This window comes from Rhododendron vialii, chromosome 13a, assembly GCF_030253575.1.
Source record: "Rhododendron vialii isolate Sample 1 chromosome 13a, ASM3025357v1".
Classification (NCBI taxonomy): domain Eukaryota; kingdom Viridiplantae; phylum Streptophyta; class Magnoliopsida; order Ericales; family Ericaceae; genus Rhododendron; species Rhododendron vialii.
Window position 1 is genome coordinate 4,508,856 of NC_080569.1, and position 21,400 is coordinate 4,530,255.

General features: G+C 38.1%; 2 protein-coding genes across 7 annotated transcripts; one reads left to right on the plus strand and one right to left on the minus strand.

The window, feature by feature from the left end:
• Positions 1–1,615: 1,615 nt before the first annotated feature.
• On the minus strand, positions 1,616–6,419 carry LOC131313209 (protease Do-like 9). 4 transcript variants are annotated; one of them, XM_058341388.1, is made up of 10 exons: positions 5,970–6,419; positions 5,250–5,499; positions 4,068–4,264; positions 3,521–3,686; positions 3,075–3,257; positions 2,660–2,892; positions 2,502–2,567; positions 2,352–2,408; positions 2,160–2,264; positions 1,616–2,051 (listed from the first exon to the last, which is right to left on the minus strand). In XM_058341388.1, the coding sequence occupies exons 1-10, from the start codon at positions 6,318–6,320 to the stop codon at positions 1,941–1,943; spliced, it is 1,719 nt and encodes a 572-aa protein (XP_058197371.1). In that variant the 5' UTR covers positions 6,321–6,419; the 3' UTR covers positions 1,616–1,940. The 4 variants fall into 4 exon arrangements, 3 of the variants coding, with proteins under 3 accessions (XP_058197371.1, XP_058197370.1, XP_058197372.1); XM_058341387.1 differs by having other exon boundaries at positions 3,521–3,689; positions 5,970–6,413; XM_058341389.1 differs by lacking the exon at positions 2,660–2,892 and having other exon boundaries at positions 2,502–2,551; positions 3,521–3,689; positions 5,970–6,414.
• A 1,786-nt stretch (positions 6,420–8,205) lies between these two features.
• Positions 8,206–19,612, plus strand: LOC131313212 (pre-mRNA-processing factor 39-1-like). Of its 3 annotated transcripts, XM_058341392.1 has the most exons (14): positions 8,208–8,374; positions 9,748–10,252; positions 10,910–11,013; positions 12,281–12,510; positions 13,062–13,229; positions 14,599–14,962; positions 15,452–15,595; positions 15,699–15,851; positions 15,946–16,062; positions 16,750–16,830; positions 16,923–17,072; positions 17,677–17,979; positions 18,437–18,532; positions 19,280–19,612. In XM_058341392.1, exons 1-14 carry the CDS (start codon positions 8,354–8,356, stop codon positions 19,385–19,387), a joined length of 2,544 nt encoding a protein of 847 aa, XP_058197375.1. In that variant the 5' UTR covers positions 8,208–8,353; the 3' UTR covers positions 19,388–19,612. The 3 variants fall into 3 exon arrangements, with proteins under 3 accessions (XP_058197376.1, XP_058197377.1, XP_058197375.1); XM_058341393.1 differs by lacking the exon at positions 18,437–18,532 and having other exon boundaries at positions 8,206–8,374; XM_058341394.1 differs by lacking the exons at positions 16,750–16,830; positions 16,923–17,072 and having other exon boundaries at positions 8,206–8,374.
• The last annotated feature ends 1,788 nt before the right edge of the window (positions 19,613–21,400 follow it).

Here is a 21,400-nt window from a genome sequence, read left to right on the forward strand (position 1 = left end):
TGCTTTCTCAGTGTTTCTTAAACTAATGATAATTGATTTGGCAGTACAACTTTAGCAAATCCAACTGTGCTAAAACAAGGTTTGCAGCACCCTCGGTTTAGTGGATGAATATGCGAGAAAGGCCAAGAAAATCATCCTTCTTGTTTTGTTCTTTATGGTTGGCTGGGTTTGAATGAGACTGGAGAAAGAGACAAAAACATAAGTAGAGTAACATCTCCGCAAGTAATGTTTTCATGTGACGCAAAAACAAGACTTTATCACTCTCCGATTTGATGATCGAAACAGTTCGTTTTATAAGTCTTAATGTAAGATACATACGTAAAATGAAGCTGATTTGATATCGGTATGCATTTGATGATCGAAACAGTTCGTTTTATAAGTCTTAATGTGTGATACATGCGTAAAATGAAGCTGATCTGATATCGGTATGCATATGAGCGAAGAATAATTTTTGCAAGAGAAATAGATGGATAAACGTTGTCCGTTTTCGTCAATCCACATCAAGACTTAGAAAATGAAAGGTTCGGATTGCCAGGATCATCAAATCAATCGTGATTGGTTTCATTAAAAGAAATTACTATACCAAATCATACTCCTAGATACAGAAATTATACTCCTGATAACACTATTAGGCTGCGTGTGGATCAGCAAGTTAATTATAAGAGGAGAGGGGACAAGTGCCGCGCAGGATTTCCCAATTCTGAAGCGCGGCTTCCGTTAGGGTACATCCGGACCGTCCATCTCGGAAATCAAACATCTCTAAATCATTGATTGTCGAAATGGACGGTCCAGATGTGCCTACATGCGCCTACAGGATCCCCGGATCCGTGCAGCAATAGCATGAATGGAGGATTGAAACTTGAAAGCGCACCCCAAACAAGGCCACCAGAAATTACCAAAAACTCAACTTTAAAGAATCATCATACTTGGAGATTCAATTTCCCAACCAAGTACATTCTACTCTATTTTTATTTTTATAAATAACTCTATCTGTTTTGTTGATAAATAAAGAAAACATAAATTCTATGGACACACATGGTTGTACAGAATTCCCGATATAAATGTGTTTAGAACCGTCCGAGATTTGTGGGCTCTACGTCTAACGTGTGGGACTAACGTGCACTTAACAGATCCATCTCTGGATCTTTTCACATCTATCTGACTATTTGTGTCTGTAGTATTGTTCCTATATGAACAGGCATGGATGGTGAAGGAAACTGATACAGCTAGGTTCTAAACTGACACAGATTGGCATCTCGAAAGAAATCTGGTGCTTTAAAATCAGGCGACATGAGATAATTTCCATGCCTAGCCTTGGGAGTCCCATAACTAGTGTTCCTCTTTCAACACTCCCACCATCCGATATTGTTTGATTGTTTTAGAAGAATTATCCTATTTTTAATTCAGTAAAATATTTGTCCCTAATTTTTGATACTTTTTTTTTATACCAATGGGGGTCCAACCCAGAAATGCGGTTATGCACTGATATCTAGTTCTTATTAAACTTATAAAACAAACCAAATTGAGCATTAAGCCCTATTTAATTGGGGTCGGTCATATAAATTCGTTCTCTCCATTAAAATTTTGTCGAGGGTATCTTTTTTCTTAAACTTACGAACAAAGCTATTAATATTTTTTAACATACTAAAATTAATACATGCAAAATTATGAAAGAAATTGATTTTGACACTCCACCTTTTGTCTCTTTCCTATTTGAAATTACAATAATACCCTTCCATGTGTAAGAAAGTCGATGAACACTAACAAAATAAAGGGTAATTTGGTAATTTCACAAAAAATAAAAAGACAAAAAAGTGGAGTGTTAAAATTACTTGCCATTATGAAGTGCAAATCAGGGTTGCTTGTCACAATGCTTGCTACCCAATTGGAAATGAGTTATGATCTAATATTAGTACCAATGCCCAGCTACCCAATTTGGTTCACTCACCAATACAACAGATCAGATCATCTGACATAGCAGAAGGTATACAGTGCATTTTCAGAATTTCTCGACTTCTTTCTCTGGCATTTTTCGTCTGGAATACCAATTTCTGTGCAAAATAAAGAGAAACATGAACAGGTTAGTTGGAATACACATCAATGTGTGTACATACATATTAATAGAGAGCAAAAGAGGGAGAGAGAGAGAGGTGGCCGACCTTCCGGTTGTCAAGACGGAATTCTAAGAATTCCTCGATACAACTCTCCACCATACTCGCCAAATCCTTGAGACTCTTTACAAGCTTACCATTAAAAGTTCGAACCTACATTCACCGTACACAAAAGTTGTACTATTTCATTAGCAAAGTCCTAAAAGGTTTATTTATCTAGAGTTAAACATATTCCCAAACCTGAAAATTCACGACTTCCTCCGCATCGTACCCACTATTTATGTCATCCTCAAGAACCTGCTCAATAATTGAGATAGAATGACATGAATTCAATTTCAAAATGAGCACAAGCTAAGCACGTGAGAAACTTGTTGCTTTTGGGAAGATCACCTGACAAACAACAACTCGTTGTTCATGCACAGCTTGGGACATCAGGTCTCCTGAAACAGAAGGATACTACAAATGGAACCATACCATAAAAAATACTAGGTTAAAGTCAGATAGTAAAGGATTTTCTGTATGGTTACAAACATAGATGAAATACGCACCAAGGATTCCAAATATGTATAAGAAAGAGTCGTAAAAACAAGTCCCGCGACGATATAATATGAAATAGGCCTCCCAAGGATGTTTCCTGGCTTGAACTGTTTATGAGTTGCGAGTTTTATGGTGAATTCTTGTTTCTTTGAATTCCGGAGAACTTCAAGAACAACCTCATCACCCACGTACTTTTTTGTGATAAGGTAAGTGAAATCCACGCGGCGTCCTTGTTTAAATGGAACTGAAATTTTACCACAATGTGACTTGTTATTGAAAGCACAAGAAAAAGTAGATAAGTCACTTGAACATATTGCAACAGTTTTTTATGTTTTTCCCCTGATTAGGCAAATGATTTAGCTAGTAGAAATGTTGAAACACTAACATGATCACCAAGAGAATCCATCGATAAAAGAAGGCGCATACCTGTTCCATCACTGCGAATTTTAAGCCCATCAATTCTTGAAAGAATATCATACCGATTCAGAACATCAGATTCTGGATAATCAGGCATAACTTCCATTATTAGAACACCACCTTGATCATCTCTCTTCATTCTTAAATCAGAAGCTTCCATCACTAGCCAATTGATGCCAAGATTTGGGGACCCTGCCATTTTAAGATATTTTCAACATGAAAAGCTCAAACAATAGATTCACATTGACCGAAAATATTGGAAAGCGTTGTATGCCAAAAATATAAAATACGACTAGAATAAATCCGATTCAAAAATATAAAATACTACTAGAATAAATATGATCCATGCAATACATAGTTACATATACTACTCGTATAGACTTTGAAGGCAATATTACAAGAATCATAAATGTAGCGTTCGGTCCCTATGAGATGGCAGAAAAATCCTACCGTACCAGTATATGCTCCATTCTTGTCATAGTCTCGAATGAAATGCTTAATAACCTGGGTAGGTATAACATCAGTTGTGCTGCCTGCACCCTGAAAGGCCATTCCCACACATTTGCCACTTTTATTAAAAACAGGTCCACCAGAAATTCCATTCCTTATAGTAACATTCACCTGCTAAAACAAACAAAGTCTTTGTGATGGTGAACCGAGATGGATGGATTCATAATTGACAGGTTTGGGTTGATCTATTCCTTTAGAACCACAACTGAACTATAAGTTACACCCCATTAGACATAGCCCGTGTAAAAAATATCGTGGTATATCCGTACCGAGTGTGTGTGCGTCCTGTGCGTAAATCCAATTGCATTGCAGGCAACCCATTCAATTTACAGCAGTTAAATAAGGGTAGTACATAAATTTGTAGTAAGAAATACATTTGCATCTACTGAAGAGATGGGCGTGAATGGAAAAGAGAAACTTTCAATAACAAGAGAAGTGACTCTGTGATAAAATACATGGTACAATTTTGATGCATGTTCTTGTCTTATTTACCTCTAAAGCGAGAAATTCGGCACCCAAATGGGAATAACATTTCATGCCCACTCTTGTCACACGAGCCCTTTTCATATATACACAACTCTCACCATGACAGCCCAGAATAGTTAATTTATCTTTGGGCGCTAACGTGCCTCCAAATTCAACCGGCTTAACTCCTTTCCAGAACTCGTCATCACAAACTGTAAGCATTGCTGCAAGTAATAACATCCATGAAGTATAATCAAAACAAAAAATAACTATTTTACCAATCTATAAATGTATTGTATATAGATATATCAAGGCCGATAAATATGTATCTCAATAGTATTCTGAAAGAATTGATCCACTGTAGAAAAGAAAAAAGGAATTGATCCACTCCAAAATAAATTGGTAATAGGTGGAGTACATAGCGAACTATAAATGGACCTGTTTAAATAAATTGGGACAACTAAATATATACTGTTACAACTCGGAGGATTGGCTCCAGTTCAAAATCAATGGTGATTAGTGGAGTAGCCTCTGTACTATAAAAATTAAGCTTAGGTGACTTAGAGAGAGATGATGAGGGACAATTCTCTAGTTGTTCCCAACACGTGCGCTGCGGACATGATGCACGGAGACCAACACCGACACGGGAATTCTAAAAAAATAGGGACACAGACACGGCAGGGGACACGCCACGTGTATATTTATTTATTTATTTTTCCAATTTTTTCTCCAAGTTTAAATGAAAATGTGGACAAAACGAAAAATCCATAATTCCAATACCATTCAATCAAAACAAGACATCCATAAGTTCAATACAATCCTATTGAAAAATTACAGTTTAACTCCTAAATTTTTTTAAAAAAAATTACAATTTAGCCCCAATTTTTTTAAAATAATACAGTTTGACCCCCACCGTGTCCCTCTCAAAAATTTAAATTAAATTATGGGATAGGCCACGTTGACGTGTCTCCGTGTCCAACACTGCAATACGTCGACCTCTAGAGGTGTCGGTGCTTCATAGGCTGCGTTTGCTTGCAGGGGATAGAGAAAAGCATATCTATGGGCTACCGAAGAAATGGCTCTGATACTGTGTCAAACTTGTGGAGGGATCAAATATAATAGCCGATTAGCAATATGGAAGAAACCAAAGTTTGGGTTGCTATGAATTAAAAATGTAACACACAAAAACAAGCTCATTATTTGTCATACCAATGTCACACTCGGGTGCTACTGCTATCACAGAAGCTTCGTATAAGGTATCAGAGTAGCGGTTTTTGAGCATCACTTGGGTGTGGTGATCCACGGAATGAGCACATGTTAACACTCTTCTATCCCCAATCACAAATCCACTGCTATCACTTTTTTCTTGTTTCTTTTGCCATGGGCATGAAAAATCTGGATGCCCACTAACGCAAATAACCATGACAACAGCGTCCAGCGGTAACGCAACAGAAGAGCGCTGCAAAACACAGTGTTCAACTTGCAGTTGCTTATGGTACATACGCATGTATATGGAGTACTTCTATATAAGTATATCGAACCCATAATTCTCAACACTATAGGCTAGTCTATAGCAACGATGGTACATGCACACGACCCCAACAAAAAAGCTCTCAATGAAATATTCAGTAACAAGAGGTCAGGGATACATGACAGAAAACTGACTTCTCTCTCATGCTGAAGTAAGAAGGTCCGGAGTGCTAATCTAACTACTCTAACAGTTAGCAGACAAAAAATTTAAATAAATAAAAAAAAAGGCCCAATACGAGTTTGAAGTTGGGGTGGAGAAACAATTAATTGGTGTTACTGGCTCATGATTGGGGTTCTATTGTTTTTACCGGTGTATAATGTTAAACTAATCAAATACTAATTAAGCTACCACAACACAAGAGCAGTAATGGAGTAAGTTAACTGAGAAAAAGGACTTACAGCACGAGTGGAAATCTTCAAGGGCTTCCTCCTTTTTCTCCTCAGGTGCTTCGGAATAGTCTTGAAGGCCTTACTCGAGGAATCGGGATTTTTTCCTTCTGCTTGGGTATTAATTTTGCCTTCGATTCCATCAGCCAAATCTATCGATTGCTGAGGTACTGAAAAGATTAACCCAGAAAAAGTAGTTGAAGAAGAGTGAGCCGTGGGGTAGAAAACGGGGGGAAATCGGCCGTGGAGTGATTTTGATGGAATGCTTGTGAGAAAGGAATAATGACAACTACGTTTGGTGGTGGTGGAGGGGTGGTGGTGAACGGTGGATTTCAACTTACAGAGCGGACTGGAAGACAACATGGTATTGGTTCCTTTGCATTCGTTAATGGAGGAAACGAATGCTACTTTTAGATTTGGGTCGTACCAGAAACCCCATCCACACCGCACCCCCGTAATGAAGGGACTCGAAAACCATTTACGAAGGCTTTGCACTTTTTGGCCCAATTTTTCCAATCGAGCCCCTCTCAGGGGTGTTCCAACTTTCAAAAAAAGAAGATTTTGAAAAAAAAAATTGTAATTTCAAGCCTAAAAATTATGCGTTTACGCAAATAATTTTACTACCAATATGGATCTTGTTTGATAAATTTCATTGAGATCTTTTATATGGTGCAAAAAAAAAATCAAAAAATTATTTTTTATTTTCTTTATATTTGAATTTAAAAATTGAAGAAAAAATACTTTTTAAAAAAGAAGGTTAGTTGGAACACCACCTCAGTTGTTTTTATTCGGGTTTGTGGTTTTGGATATTTCGGTCATTTCATTGCGTTTCCGATAGTAATATACTACTACTTTTTTTTTTGCATATTTCAATATATATATATATATATATATATATATATATATATATTATACCCCAATTTTAAAATGTCATTTTACTTTTTAAGGTTGATGCAACAAAACTTGAAAAATTATGCATGAAGAAGTTGATTTTGTTACAATTTCCAAAAAAATAACAAATATCACGAAACGGAGGAAAAATAGTGTAATATGACATGAGAATAATGTTTATGTACATTAAGCAAATCAAATGGTAAGGTCATCACTAAAAAACTATCAAGTTGTAGTGTGTGGTTTGTGAGTTTCTATTTCATCGAGGTTTTCAATTTTTTATTGTTTCGTAGTCTTTGATGAACAAACTGTACATTAAGAGATCTAGTACTAATGTAGATTGCTTGGGACAAGTTGTTGATTGCAGTTTTCAAATCTTTCCGACATAAGGTATAGCTACCTCGATTGGCAAAGTTGATAAGTTTTATTACTGTTGTTACAATATATCGCTATAAGTTGGTACCAAATGCGTAAATAAGTGGGCATTGGCTTTCTATGGGAAATTTTCATGGTTTTTTGACTTGGGGAGTGTTGTTATTTTCTCTCTCTTTTCATGTTTGAATATCTATCTTCAAGTTGTGGTATAGCTGAAAGGATGTGATGAATGGTAAAACTTGTTCCCTTTGATTGGTGAGTTTTCTTATTCAATGTATCTCTCTATTGTTAAAGGAGCAAGTTTATGTATGACAAGTGAAAACATAACCATTTTTGCAACTGATTGTAATACATTCCATAAGGTGGCCACGATTTCAATTTTGTTCTCCCCAGGACTAAGATGGAATCGGGAATGGTTAACTTGTTTGATTACTGTCTTCTCATTTATAAAATAATCACCCCTTCAATAACCGAAATAACTAAACAATGAACACACGGTTACGTGCAAATACCTGACTTTTACTATCTGGACCGAGATTTTATTCGTGTTTTCTCGAATTTTCTATTACCTGGATCTAGATTGATTCATAATCTAGGCGTTTCGTTAGTCTTGCTTCTGTAGGGGTGCCTGTGTCGAAGTCTTGGTTGTGTTTGGTTGAGAATTTAGTTTAGTTTAGTTTTGGTAGTGGGTAGAGAGAGGAATAGAGTAATGATTGAAGATAGGGGTAATGATTAGAGAGAGATGTGAAAGTAATAATTGGAAAAATAGGGTAATGATTGTAGAAAGAAGTAAGGTAATGATTGGAAAACAAAACTAAAATGGCAAACGAACAAAGCCGGTTCATCCTTGTATCATTTGATGGAATCTGTATTGCTTTCGGAATCTGATATGTTACGAAATTGACAGTTTAAAAAAAAAAATATTACAGTACTTGACTTTCAAGTTTCTAAAAGCATGATCAAACACCACTACTATAAAATCGAACTAAATCATTGGTTATGGATTTGATTTGGACTAATTTTAGGGCCGGAGATGCCCACCTCTTGCCAGGCCCCCCTACGACACTATACTGCAAAATAAGAATCGAAGCGCCAGTTCTCTTTCCATCACAAACTGAAAAAAACCCCTAATGCAAAGTACTCAGGCGCAGGTGTGCATTCACACGCTCTCTTCTGTGCGCCTTTTTCATTATTGTTATGTCTTTTGTTTTGTGCTTTCTAGGGTTTTACCTATCTAGTTTATCCAGGTATTCAATGCAGGATAGGAATTTAGTTTCTGTAAACTGAAGAGCCATTATGCTCAAAATTGTTGTGCAATCTAGGTTTGGTAGGGAAATTTGGGGGATTTTTAGGATCAATATTGCATCCTCTGCAACTTACGTTGGCACCCAATTGTCAAACCCAAACCTATTTGTTGGCCTAGCTGTATTTTATTCTTTTTCACGATTGCGCTGTGCTGAATTTTCATTGTAACTGGATTCATGAAACAAAACCTCAAGACTTTTGCCATTTGTTGACTTTTGTATCCTCTCAACATTTGTTTGGGTTATCCAAAATATTATTGGAAGAACACAACAATACAGCGGAAAAACTAGGATATGTTTGACAAAGGTTAACGGAAGGAGGCTTAACATGTAAGAGCTGAGAACCTTTAAGTCTAGCATTAAACTGGATTGTTTTGAAGAACTAAGGATGGAGTCTTCTGAATCCCTTGAAAAATCCTTAAATTTCTTTCTTGACATATTTAGTACACCATGGTTGCCCAAGCAATCTTTCTAAAAATGTTGTGGAAGGACTTGCCACTGAATTTCCCTATAAGCCTGTTAACTTCGTTTTCCCTCGTTTAGAATCTTATTCTTTGGTTCTGAGACTTTTCTTATACCCATCCAAAGAACATAACAATGTCTTGGAATGGACATGGGATACCCCAATGAGATTATGCCAGTGAGCAACAGGTTGATGATTTCTAATTGCCTTCCAAGTGGCTGCTACTTTTAAAGTAAGGGGTGGAGAGATAAGCCATTGCACTTGATCGGACCTAGCACAGTGTGGAGAAAAGATGGAAATGGCCACACCCATTGATCATTGTAAACAACAGCGAAACTGAAGCATTTGTAGGATTCCCTGAAGAGGCCATGATTCTGGGACCAAAGTAAGCACTTAGAAGTCCTTGGGGGAGCCAATTATCATGCCATAGGAAAGAATTTTGGCCATCTACAACGATGCTCAATAAAGGTTTGGCAAGGGGTCTAAGATTGAGAAGTTTTCTCCAGGTCCATGAACAACTTGAAGCAGCTTTTAGAGTCTGAAAACAAGACTGCAATTTATTTGTTAGAGATGTTAGATACTTAGATTCCATGGAATTACTATTTCATTTTTATTACGTATTTTGGCTTCAGAATACTTGGTCAATGGCTGGCTCTTTTGTTAAGCATACTTCTGCATCCCCTTAACCATACTATATGACATTTTGAATCTGAACTCTGAAGTGATTATTATTAACATGCTCGTTGCAACTTTGCAGATTTTTTCTGTCAAGGCTCATAATTTTGTTACTATGGGAGAAAGCGAGACTGTGCTTGCTCAAACATCTGCAGTGATGGAGCAGACATCTGCCGGCTCTTCTTCCACTGATTTTGGCAACACTTTCTCAGGCGCCGATGCCTTTGCTGATGACGGGGCTGGTACCACCACTACAAAGACTCCTGGAGATTTGTCTGCTTCTGCTAGTGCGACTCCTGATGCTTCCAATGTAGGTGTTGGAACATATAGTAGTTCTTCCTTGCAGGAAGCTGCTGCTGTTACGCTTCATGATTCTAAGCCATCCTATGAAGAGGCTGGTGCTTGTGAGAATTTTGTGGGCCTTGAAAACACTGTCGTAGATACTTCTCAAGTTGCTAGTCCTGATTCTTCCATAAATGCCAATGGTGTTGGTGAAGGAAGAAATTTTCCATTGGCCAGTAGTGAGAATGGGAATCCATCAGATGACGTTCATGGATCTACTTCTGTGCACCAACCGGATGGGTCTGGTATGTCTCTCTGCCACGTTTGTAGCATATGGTTACCTCTTATTTTTTTAATGTTTCGCACTTGTCGCATTTTTGGAAATGATTATTTGGATTTCTTTTGCAACATCTCATTTGGGTTTGGCCTTCCATGACTATGTTTTGCAAATCTTTTGGGTTATGTGCTATATGCTCTTCGTTTGTCTTATGATTTTCAACCTGCTTGTTGTAAACAAGAAGTCAACAAGATGAAGCTGCTAAATGTCCTATTTGCTGGCTCAATGACAACTTATAATTAACTACCACTTCCATTTGTAGCAAATGTAGTAGCTTTATGCTTTAATATGCTCTGTTGCTCAAGGATTGCAAGATTTTTGTTGATTGAACTGGATCAAAACACTTATGGCTGATGTACCATTGATTAGACAACTCCTTTTCTTTCCCTTTTTCCCTTCATATCTCCCTTTGTACCGGGCATTAGTTGCAGTGTGATGTATTGCGTGCAGTTGTGTTGAACTGGGGGGCATTGGGTTGCCAGCCGTGTAGACAGTAGTATTAAACAGTCATGCACTCTTTCTTGTGGTCCTTTTTTTCTATTTCTGCTCAAGTTCTCTCTGGGACTCTGATGCACCTTGTGTTGTGCTGATTCTTCTTGCTTTTGTTGTTAATATTTTTTGGCAGCGTTGGCTGCTGAAGAAGAACGACTGTGGAACATAGTGACAGCTAATTCCTTGGATTTTAATGCATGGACTGCCCTAATTGAAGAGACTGAGAAGATGTCAGAGGTATGTAAAGTTGATTTTCTGATATTGAAAACAAATGTCGTATCTTTTTACGGAATAAGTACATAGGCAGCCATCTGGCTGTGTTATTTCTTTTCACTTTTCAGTATTCAGAACTCCACATCTTTGTGTTTACACATGTTATTTGATGTGCCGCTTTTATCTCCCGCTCCCAGTCATTTAGATTCAAGCTTTATTATTGTTGGACAAAATAGGCAAGCTATTTAGATGTCATAATGATTCTCTGTTTTATGAACTTGAATACCCTTGTGTTAGTGGTATTTCGCTTTAGATGAGTACATTAGTGCTGGATTTAAAAGTTTTAAGGCAGATCTGTCTGTGAACTACTTGTCTGCAAGCCTAAGTGATTCATTTGAAAAGGATAACAGTGAATCTCATATGTTGCTGGAAAATCCCTTATGCTAGTGGGGTCCTGACCTATACAATACAATAAAAGTTAAGACGGCAGCTCTTTCATGGTATTAAATTTTGGTGTTAATGGTGAAAATGTAAGGGTAAGTGTAGGTGTTAATTTGGGCTTTTCTGGGGCTCTGGATATGAACTTAAGGACACTATGGTCTATCAGGAAGATAAGAAGGAAAAAGAGAGGAAGGGAAGTGCTTCATCCTTGTGAGTGTTGGGGAAATTGATCGGAACAAAGTCAATGAAACTACACACCTAGAAAGCACTAATGTTTCATAGAACCAGAAATACTATAGTGATGATATCGATATGGTGAGAGAGTTGTTCTGTTGGTATGTATTAGCTTAATTGGCACCAACTGATATCATTTTGTCCTTTCCCAACACCTCCTTGGGATACCTTTGCAATGTTTGTGGTTTTCCCTTTCAGATTATTATCCTATACCGAACTGGTTACCTCATTTTACACTTTCTTCAGAAAATTTTCTGTTGGACAAGGGGTGTTACTATAGCGGCAATTATTAATGGTTGGTGACCTTGAATTGATCCTCCCTTACCCTTCTTTGTTGAGTTATTTTGGATTGCTCGTGGTTTCCACGTTCCGCTGTGTCATCAGAAGGTTGTAGCTTTGACCCTTTGTCTTTGAGTTCTATGAGTCTATCTGCTGATCGTATATTGTGGGTTACTGTTGCTGTTTCATTACAAATAAATTAGCTTTTTGAGGGGTTTCGTATGGACCATTGCAGATTCTGCAATCAAGGGATTGATTGTTTGCATCTGAAATTATTCGCATATGCATGGTGTGCTTTGTTAACCAGAAGGAGCATCCATTTGTTTCTTATATGCAGGGTAATATTCTGAAAATCCGAAAAGTTTATGATGCCTTTTTAGCGGATTTTCCTTTCTGTTATGGCTATTGGAACAAGTACGCGGATCATGAGTCACATTTGAGCTCTCTGGACAAGGTTATGGATGTGTATGAACGAGCTGTTCAGGGGGTGACGTATTCTGTGGACATGTGGTTGCATTATTGTGCATTTGCCATCAGAACATCCGGAGATCCAGAGATGATTCGAAGGTAATTTCTGTGAATTGGTGCATTGTTATTGCAATAACCTAATTTCTAACCTGATTTTGTATGCCTGCTACAGCGACTCGTCCCATGTCTGGTGGAAGGTTTGTTTCGCATGCACTTCAGAAATATTAGCTTTCTGATGTGTCTGCTACTGGGTTTGGTAGCTCTTTGGATTTATCTAAGTTTTAATTCCATTTTGGCCTCATTCCCCATTCTTCCACTTGGGCTGTGTCGTAGTCCTTGTAGTTCTCTATGAATCTTGCTGTTTAACTATGACACTTTGAGGTGCATCTATAAGAAATTGCTGCTGGGAAGATCTCGTCCAAGTTAAAGGCTACATGGCCTCTATCACTTCTCCATTTCGTGGACATTGTATGATTTGTTTCAGGAAGGTAAACGGAGCGTATTTTGCCTAAATTTTTAAGTGTCATGTGCTATTACAGTGAATAATTCCTTGTTCAATAACAGTGCCGCCGCCACGTCTTGTGGACGTGCTTGCCATGGCTAAGCTTTCGTTTCCTACTACAATGATAGATATTTTCATTGTTTGTCAGGCTATTTGAGCGAGGAATAGCATATGTTGGAACTGACTACCTATCTTTCCCACTTTGGGATAAGTACATTGAATACGAGTACATGCAGAAGGAGTGGTCCCGGCTTGCAATGATTTACACGCGGATATTAGAGAATCCTAACCAGCAACTGGATCGCTATTTCAACAGGTGATTGCCTTTTTCTTTTTTCGATGTTTCTGTTTTTATAACACAGGTATTAGGATACTACCCTGTATTTTTCTAGCAAGACCAAAGTGCAAATGTGTGCTATTTGAATGGACTCAATGGAAGATTATCTCTCCTTTAGTTTTGTGGAGGAAAGTGCTTTAGTTTATAGCTTCTGAAATCGTCTGGGGAAAAGAAGAAATCTTGTGAATCATGATAGCCACACCTAAAACTGCTACTTATGTTCACATGATTATGGCTTAGAGGATGCCGCTTCTGAGGACAGCGGTCACTAAAACAGGGAGGGATTCTGTCCTTATGATTATCACAAAAAAATAGGGGGGGGAGTTGCTAATGTGAAGAATAATGTCATCATGTGGTTTCCACGACTCTGTTGCACTATTGAACTAGTTTCATGAGGTCTTAAATGCAAAGTTCTGTAGTTTTCAATATTTCATAATCCTAGATGGATGTCATCATGTCAGGTTCTTATAATTGAATGGAAGTTGCATGGTTCATTCCGCTTGACACTACACGTTGTTTTGATGAATGGACGTGGACTCTGAATAATACATTGGGGTTCAATTTTGAGTTTGTGTGCAAACAATTGAGATTATGAGTATCCTTTGTCAGTGACATTGGTTGGTTGTGAGCAACTTATCTCCTTGGACATTCAACTTCTGTTAGTGGAGATTAGGTTCTTTCGAGTAATGGGCCTGGGAAGAAGTTAAAGCAACGCAAATTTTCAGTTGGGTCTGAAGGTTGTTGCATGACATATAATTGTTTGTGGTGCTAGGTATTTCATGACAAAATGGTAAAGCCTTAGGTTTGGGAAGTTTTGTCAGCAAACCCAGCTGGATAAATCTTCCATGCTTCTTTTGATCTTCAGCTGGTGGCATCACTTTCGTCATTGATGATGATCAAAACCAAAATGACTGTGCTGTAACTTATGGTTTCTGGTTTTGTTTGTATAGTTTTTACTCGTTTCAACGCATTTCGTTTCCTAAAACCCTTTGGAAACTCTTTATCAGCCAAGAAAGGAATTCTGCTTCTAATTTCCTTCAATTTTTATGTAACTGGAAGGAGAAGTGTAAGCTTTTGGTTTATCTTAGGCATTCGTAGCGGAAAAAAGTTAATCTACATAGGAACTATAGTTTCCTTCTGACCCGTAATTCTCGTTGTATCAGATAGTTTGATATGGTTGGGGTGCCATTCTAGCTATTCCCCAATGTTGATTTTCTTTCCCCCAGATTGTTTGTCCTTGAGCATTTGATTCTTGTATGTTGGATGTATTGATGCATTAGGTTACAGTTTTATTTCAAGAATTGCAATTGTGCTTGAATCTCCGATTTGATTATCTTGTGTTGTGCAGCTTTAAGGAACTAGCTGGAAGTCGACCTCTTTTGGAGTTGAGGAGTGCCGAGGAAGTTACTGCTGCAGCTACTGAGATTTCAAAAACTAGAGCTCAGGAAATGGAGGCCGAGGTTCATCCTAATGCTGTTGAACAATCTCCTAAACCTGTAAGTGTAGGCTTAACAGAAGCCGAGGAATTGGAGAGGTATATCACCATCAGAGAAGAGATGTACAAGAAAGCTAAGGAGTTGGATTCTAAGATCATTGGTTTTGAAACAGCTGTCAACAGGCCCTACTTTCATGTGCTGCCCCTCAATGTTGCAGAACTTGAAAACTGGCATAACTATCTTGATTTTATTGAAAGGGGAGACGACTTTAATAAGGTAGTTTGAGTTTATTGTTCTCAGATTTCCATGATTTGTAGTTTTTGTTGTCCTCCTTGTAATACTTTCATTTACTGTTAAATAATGTGTGCTGCATCATGTGGTTTATTGCTAAAACCTTTGGATGAAGCGTCTTTTAAAACGGGATGTTGTACTTGAACAAAAGCATGGGGGCTTCCATTTGGTTTCCATAAGGCTAAGTGTTCTACACCTTACCTTTGTGAGCAACATTCTGGATTCGTGATTTGCTGTATTGTGGAATTCTTGTTTTGAAGTTCCAATGTTATGCATGCAGGTTTTTCTGACTTCCTAACGATCTATATCTGTCAGGCAAGGAGGGTCCCTCCGTCTGTTATTTAGGGCCCCCCCTCTTTCATCAACGGAGCACTTGTGCATTTTCTTTAATTGTTTCTGTTTCATATAATGTCTTTCGTTCATGACAATTTCGAATGAGTTCTTCTAACCAAGGATTTTGTTTATATGAATCAGGTTGTCAAGTTATATGAAAGATGCCTAATTGCTTGTGCAAATTATCCTGAGTATTGGATAAGGTATGTTTTATGCATGGAAGCTAGTGGAAGTGTGGATCTTGCAAAGAATGCACTTGCTCGTGCTACTCAAGTCTTTGTCAAGGTAATACCTGTCCCTGTTATACTAAGTTTGTTTTGAATTGTTGGAGATTGTTTTGATCTACATATGTTAAAATGATTTTGAACTTCTCGTTTCCATTTAACAGAGACAACCGGAAATTCATCTTTTTGCTGCTAGATTTAAAGAACTTAGGGGGGATGTTCTAGGAGCCCGAGCTGCCTATCACCTTATACATACTGAAATTTCCCCTGGTCTTTTAGAAGCTTCTGTTAGGCATGCAAACATGGAGCATCGCCTGGTAAGATGGTTTAAAGTAGCTTTTGAAGATTCCTTATGGAGTTTCATGTTACATATCATAATTGTTTTTTTTTTTTATAAATTTGATTCTGCAGGGAAACCGAGAAGACGCTTGCAATGTGTATGAACAGGCCATTGCCATTGAAAAAGGAAAAGAAGATTCGCAAACTTTGCCTTTCTTGTTTGCACAATATTCAAGGTTCTTACATTTGGTACGTGGTGTTTTTGTATTTCATTTACAAGCTGTTAAACAATTAAGGAAAAGAACCCGTTCCCCCTTCCTCCTACTGCCTTTCAGACAAGCAGGCCATTGGGTTAGGTTTATGGGGTCCAAATCAAAATTCATAATATGGAGAGTGAGTTCTGCCTTAATCTTCAGCCAATCAAAGTGAAAGATTACCCATTTGTTCTTCAATTTGCTGCAAAACAATGTCAAATTTATGTATTTTATGTCATTACAAGGAAATGTTTTCCGTTTTCTCTTTCCTTCCCCCGCCCCCTTCTCTCTCTCTCTCTCTCTCTCTCTCTCTCTCTCTCTCTCTCTCTCTCTCTCTCTCCCAGGATGAGTATATTGGGATTTTCCTCGAATTTCGTTTGTCATTTTTTTTATTCCTCTTTAATAATGTGGCCTTGCAGTCTAGATTGATTTGTGTTCTTGGCCGTAGGTTAAATAGCTGTTACCCTTGGATCAAAGGATTAGTCCCATCATGCTTGGAAATCGGAAGTTGGGAATAGAAGTTCCAACTTTGTATAAATATGCTCCATTCACTGAGAATCTTATTCTGATGTCTGTCCATCGTCTGTATCACTGTTGACCATGTGTCCCCCATTGTTGAAATGATGTCTCTGGTTATTCTGATTATGGTTTATGAGAGTCAATTCTGCTGGTATCATGGTAGGTATTCCGTGATGTAGAAAAAGCTCGGGAAGTTCTTGTTCAAGCAGTTGAGAATGCCCAGCTGTCGAAACCACTCTTGGAGGTTCTTTCTCACTTGGTTTCTTTTATGTGAAGTCTGATTGACCTTGACAATTGGTTCTTACCTGTTGCACTTCCTTTTCCTGATTTGTGCAGGCTTTGATCCATTTGGAATCAATTCAGCCTACTCAAAATCAAATTAGATATATAGATTCATGGGTTGAAAAGTTCATAGATCCTAGCCCTGACAACCCAGGTGTTGCAAGTATCGCCGAGAGAGAAGAGCTATCTAGCATTTTCTTGGAGGTGATGTTTAGATATTTTTGTTTCAGACTATTCTCGGAGAATAGGTTATAGCTTACGGATTTGTCTGGAACTCATTCTGCAGGTTGTGAAAAACTGGTGTTTCTCATGTCTACATATGGATTTGTAAAGTTGACATTTAACTTTTACTATCCATATTTCGTTCGCTTGGCCAATGAAATACAAAAACTGTGGAGTGTTATTTGATTGATAGGTAGTCAACAAAACTCCAAAATAGGTTTTGAAAACTGTCCGCGTTTTGCCGGACAAGTTTTCTATGTTTTAAGAAAATGGGAACATAAAGAATAAACAGATAGTATACTACAAAACATACCCTTTATTCCTTTTGTTGTTTTCATTATTTTGGAATAATTACGCTTTCTTTTGAGCACATATTTATTTGGATTGATCCCCATCAATGTTTTAGTTGGTTTGACATTTGGTTTGATTATGGTGGGTCAGACATCATGTTCGGCTTTTCATTATGTGGTTCTCTCGAGTTGAGGGTATTTTCTCTGTATTGTTAATGATATGGTTCCACAGTTGTTTTTTGTGTTATGGGTCAATTATATGTCTGAAAGTGTTGTGCCGATGATTGATTTTGCAGTTTTTAGATCTCTTTGGGGACGCAAAATCTATCAAAAAGGCTGTTGATCGGCATGCCAAGCTCTTCTTCCACCACAAGAGCACACCAGAGTCAAGGAAGCGAACTGCTGAGGATATTCTAGTTTCAGACAAAACAAAGCTAGCCAAGTCTTACTCGGGTGTTCCTACATCTGCACCATCAATTATGGGTGCATCTCCAAGTGTACAAAACCAATGGGCAGCAGGTTATGGTTTACAGCCTCAAGCTTGGCCACAAGTCACACAAGCCCAAGGACAACAATGGAACCCTGGGTATACGCATCAGGTACTTTTATCCTTCTTTAATGGCGTCCTGATAGCGTTTCATGTTCTGATCGATAGGGTCGGAAAAGAGGGTGTTATATCATATGCTTCAGAATGCCATAGGATTGTTGTACTTTTATCTGTTGGAAGGGGGGAAAATACACTACAAGCATTTTTCTGAATGAACTTACTGCATGGACACGATAATAAATGAATAACACTTCATTGAAATATTTAGCCGGTATTTTCCCTATTTGTGTATTTTTTTTCTTGTTGGGGAGATCTTTCTGAGTGATTTACTGCTAGTATAATATGGAGTTTTGTCTTGTAATGCTCTATGATTGGGTATTGATGAACTGAATCAAATCCTTTTGACGTGCTCCATTTATTACATATTGTCTTGGACTCTTAATCCCCATGGAATGCTGCCTGGATTGAGCAACATGCTAACCTTATAGATTGTTACCTTTTCAATACAGGCTTCATATGCTGCATACGGTACAAGTCCACAAATATCAACATCCTTACCCCAGAATGCTACTTATGGTGCTTATCCTCCCTCGTATCCAGTGCAGGTAACTTGAGTTTGTTCCATTCATTCTAACTGATCATTTTACAAACTTGTTGATTTGTTGTACTTCAAGGCAGATCAAACTGTTCGTCCTTAAGACTAGAACAGCCACTCTAATCTTAACCCGAACAATTAATAGCCTTGTTTGTTGTAGCTTCAGAGTGTTTACAATTGTATTTAGTTATTTATTTCAAGTGTTTGTGGACAATATTTGTTACAGTTTCTGCTAACCTTTGAACAGAAAACAAATTGTATTTTAGTGCATTTAGCTTCCCCTTACAGATTAGGAACTCTTACCATAAAATCCATGCATGGTTATAAGTCCTTCACATTCTTAACCTCTGGGTCCGGCCTTAATTTGTGCGTGATTGGATAACTATAGTAGTAGACTCGTTTGATTTACTTCCTATTCTGCTGAAGTGGAAAAAACCTTCTCAGTCCAAATAATAGAGTTGGGCCTACTTTTGAGAGTTCTGTAAATAGGATTTGCCGTTGATGGATAGCACACTTTTTCCATTCGGATGGAGTGTTTTGTTGAGAATCATATCTTGTTTGGACGAATGAAAGAGGTGAGAAGTACAGAGAAATAGTGAAGATGTACAAGATCTATTTTGTCTCCTCACAAAAAAACGGTAAAGATTTGATGAGACATTATATTTCTTTGCTTTTCTCACCAAACTCCTCCATCCAAACCGATGTCGATGTTAGCGCACTACTTATAATTTGAGTTTTTGCCTCGTCATCTCTGCAGGCCTACCCCCAGCAGCAAGGTTATGCACAACCAGCGACTGCAGTGGCTTTGACTCCAGCACAGCAACCTGGTTCAGTTGCTCCTCAGGCCTATTATGCCAGTTACTAAAGATTGGGCAAGTTTTTCGTAGTGCCACCCGTAACTTGTCTTTCCCTCGTCGCTGGCATCGACCACAATTTAACTTGTACAACACTTTTCTCGGACACGGGTGCACGATATGAGTAGCTGTTAGTCTAGTTAACTGACCAGAGTTCAATGTTGAAATTTCGATCGTTACTGAAATGGCAGCAGAACTAGGATTGTGGCTTTTTGGTGGAGTATATCATCCATCACATCTTGTGGCCTTCTGGTTATCGTCTCATAGCCTTGGTGTCGCTGAGGCTTGAATGAGATGGTTTGGTAATGGTGGTTTATGTTTAGGTGGTAGTATATTTACCAAACCATCAAGGGCCAAAAAAACAAAAAATAGAGAATGATCTTTCCTTTATAGATTGGGCCAATAATGTATTTTCATAAAAATTGCCCTAAAAGCGACGTCCTAAAAATTGGTAGGCGCTAGTCAGACATAAAAGGGCACTTATGTATCGATTAGTCGGCTACCTAATGCCTAAGCAGGAACTAGGAGATAACTAGTCAAGCCTAATCTAGGTGTTGGATCACCGCATAGAACTTAGGCGGGGATTAGTAACTTAGGCGGGGATTAGTGTTAAAGAAATAGAATTCCACATTACTTGGGAGTGGAATGGGTGATCACTTAATAACATCTGGGACCTCTCCACTCATTGCCAATTGGTTTTGAGATGGATATAAAGTTTCCACATGGTATCAGAGCGGGGACCGTTCCACCTCACATTTTAAAAATTAACAATTCACACCCCACGATGACAGATCAGCAAAAAGGCTGCACGATGATAGGACCCAAAAGTGGTCACACGTGACAAACCTCAAATGCGGCTGCACATGAGGGGGGATGTTAAGGAAATAGAATCCCACATTGCTTGGGGTGGAATGGGCCCCCGCTCTGATACCATATAGAAACTTTATGTCCATTTCAAAACCAATTGGCAATGAGTGATTGGCAATGAGTGGAGAGGTCCCAGATGTTATTAAGTGATCATCCATTCCACTTTCAAGCAATGTGGGATTCTATTTCCTTAACATCTCCCCTCACGTGAAACCGCATTTGAGGTCTGTCACGTGTGGCCACTTTTGGGTCCTATCATCGTGAAGCCTTTTTGCTGGTCTGTCATCGTGGGGTGTGCATTGTTAATTTTTAAAATGTGGGGTGGAACAGGCCCCGCTCTGATACTATGTGGAAACTTTATATCCATCTCAAAATCAATTGGCAATGAGTGGAGAGGTCCCAGATGTTATTAAGTGATCATTCATTCCACTCCCAAGCAATGTGAGATTATATTTCCTTAACAATTAGTTGGTGGACCTTTAGAACACTGGTGGGGATTAGTTGGCCGACGTTTTAGAACACTGCATGAAAGGAGAGTGTATGAAATAGGCTTTTGTAGACTGGACCACTAGTGTTTTTTCGTAATCATCTTACTTTTCTAATGCTTGAAAAATTGTTAAATGTTTTTTTATCCAAGCAGTATACATAAGCGGAATTAGGGGTAGTTAATAAAATAGTATCATAGGCCAGGCGTCCAAAGCCCGTAGCTTTGAACTACAAATGCCTCCGATGGGACGGATTAGGAAATACCATTAAACAGAGTTAGGGATAGTTACTCATTCTGTTTCAAAATGAGTGACCTTTTTTCGGAAAGCGTGTTATTTTTAATTGTTTATATCTTTTCATATGAATGTCAAAATATATGCAATATGGATATTATTTGATAGATTGTAATTAGTTCTATTAAATAAAGTTTTCAAAATCACATAAAATTTCATAAATCGAAAGATATAAGTATTTGAAAATGACACGGAGTTTTAAAAAGGTCACTCATTTTGGAACGGAGGGAGTAATAAATTAGTTCACAGATTAGGGGGTCTAAAGACTGTTCATAGTTTTGAACCACAAATACGTTCACGGAATGGATCGGAAAATACCATTGGACTACAAGTTTTTTTTTTTTTTTTTTCGGTTTTCTCAAAATGGGAAATTTTTGA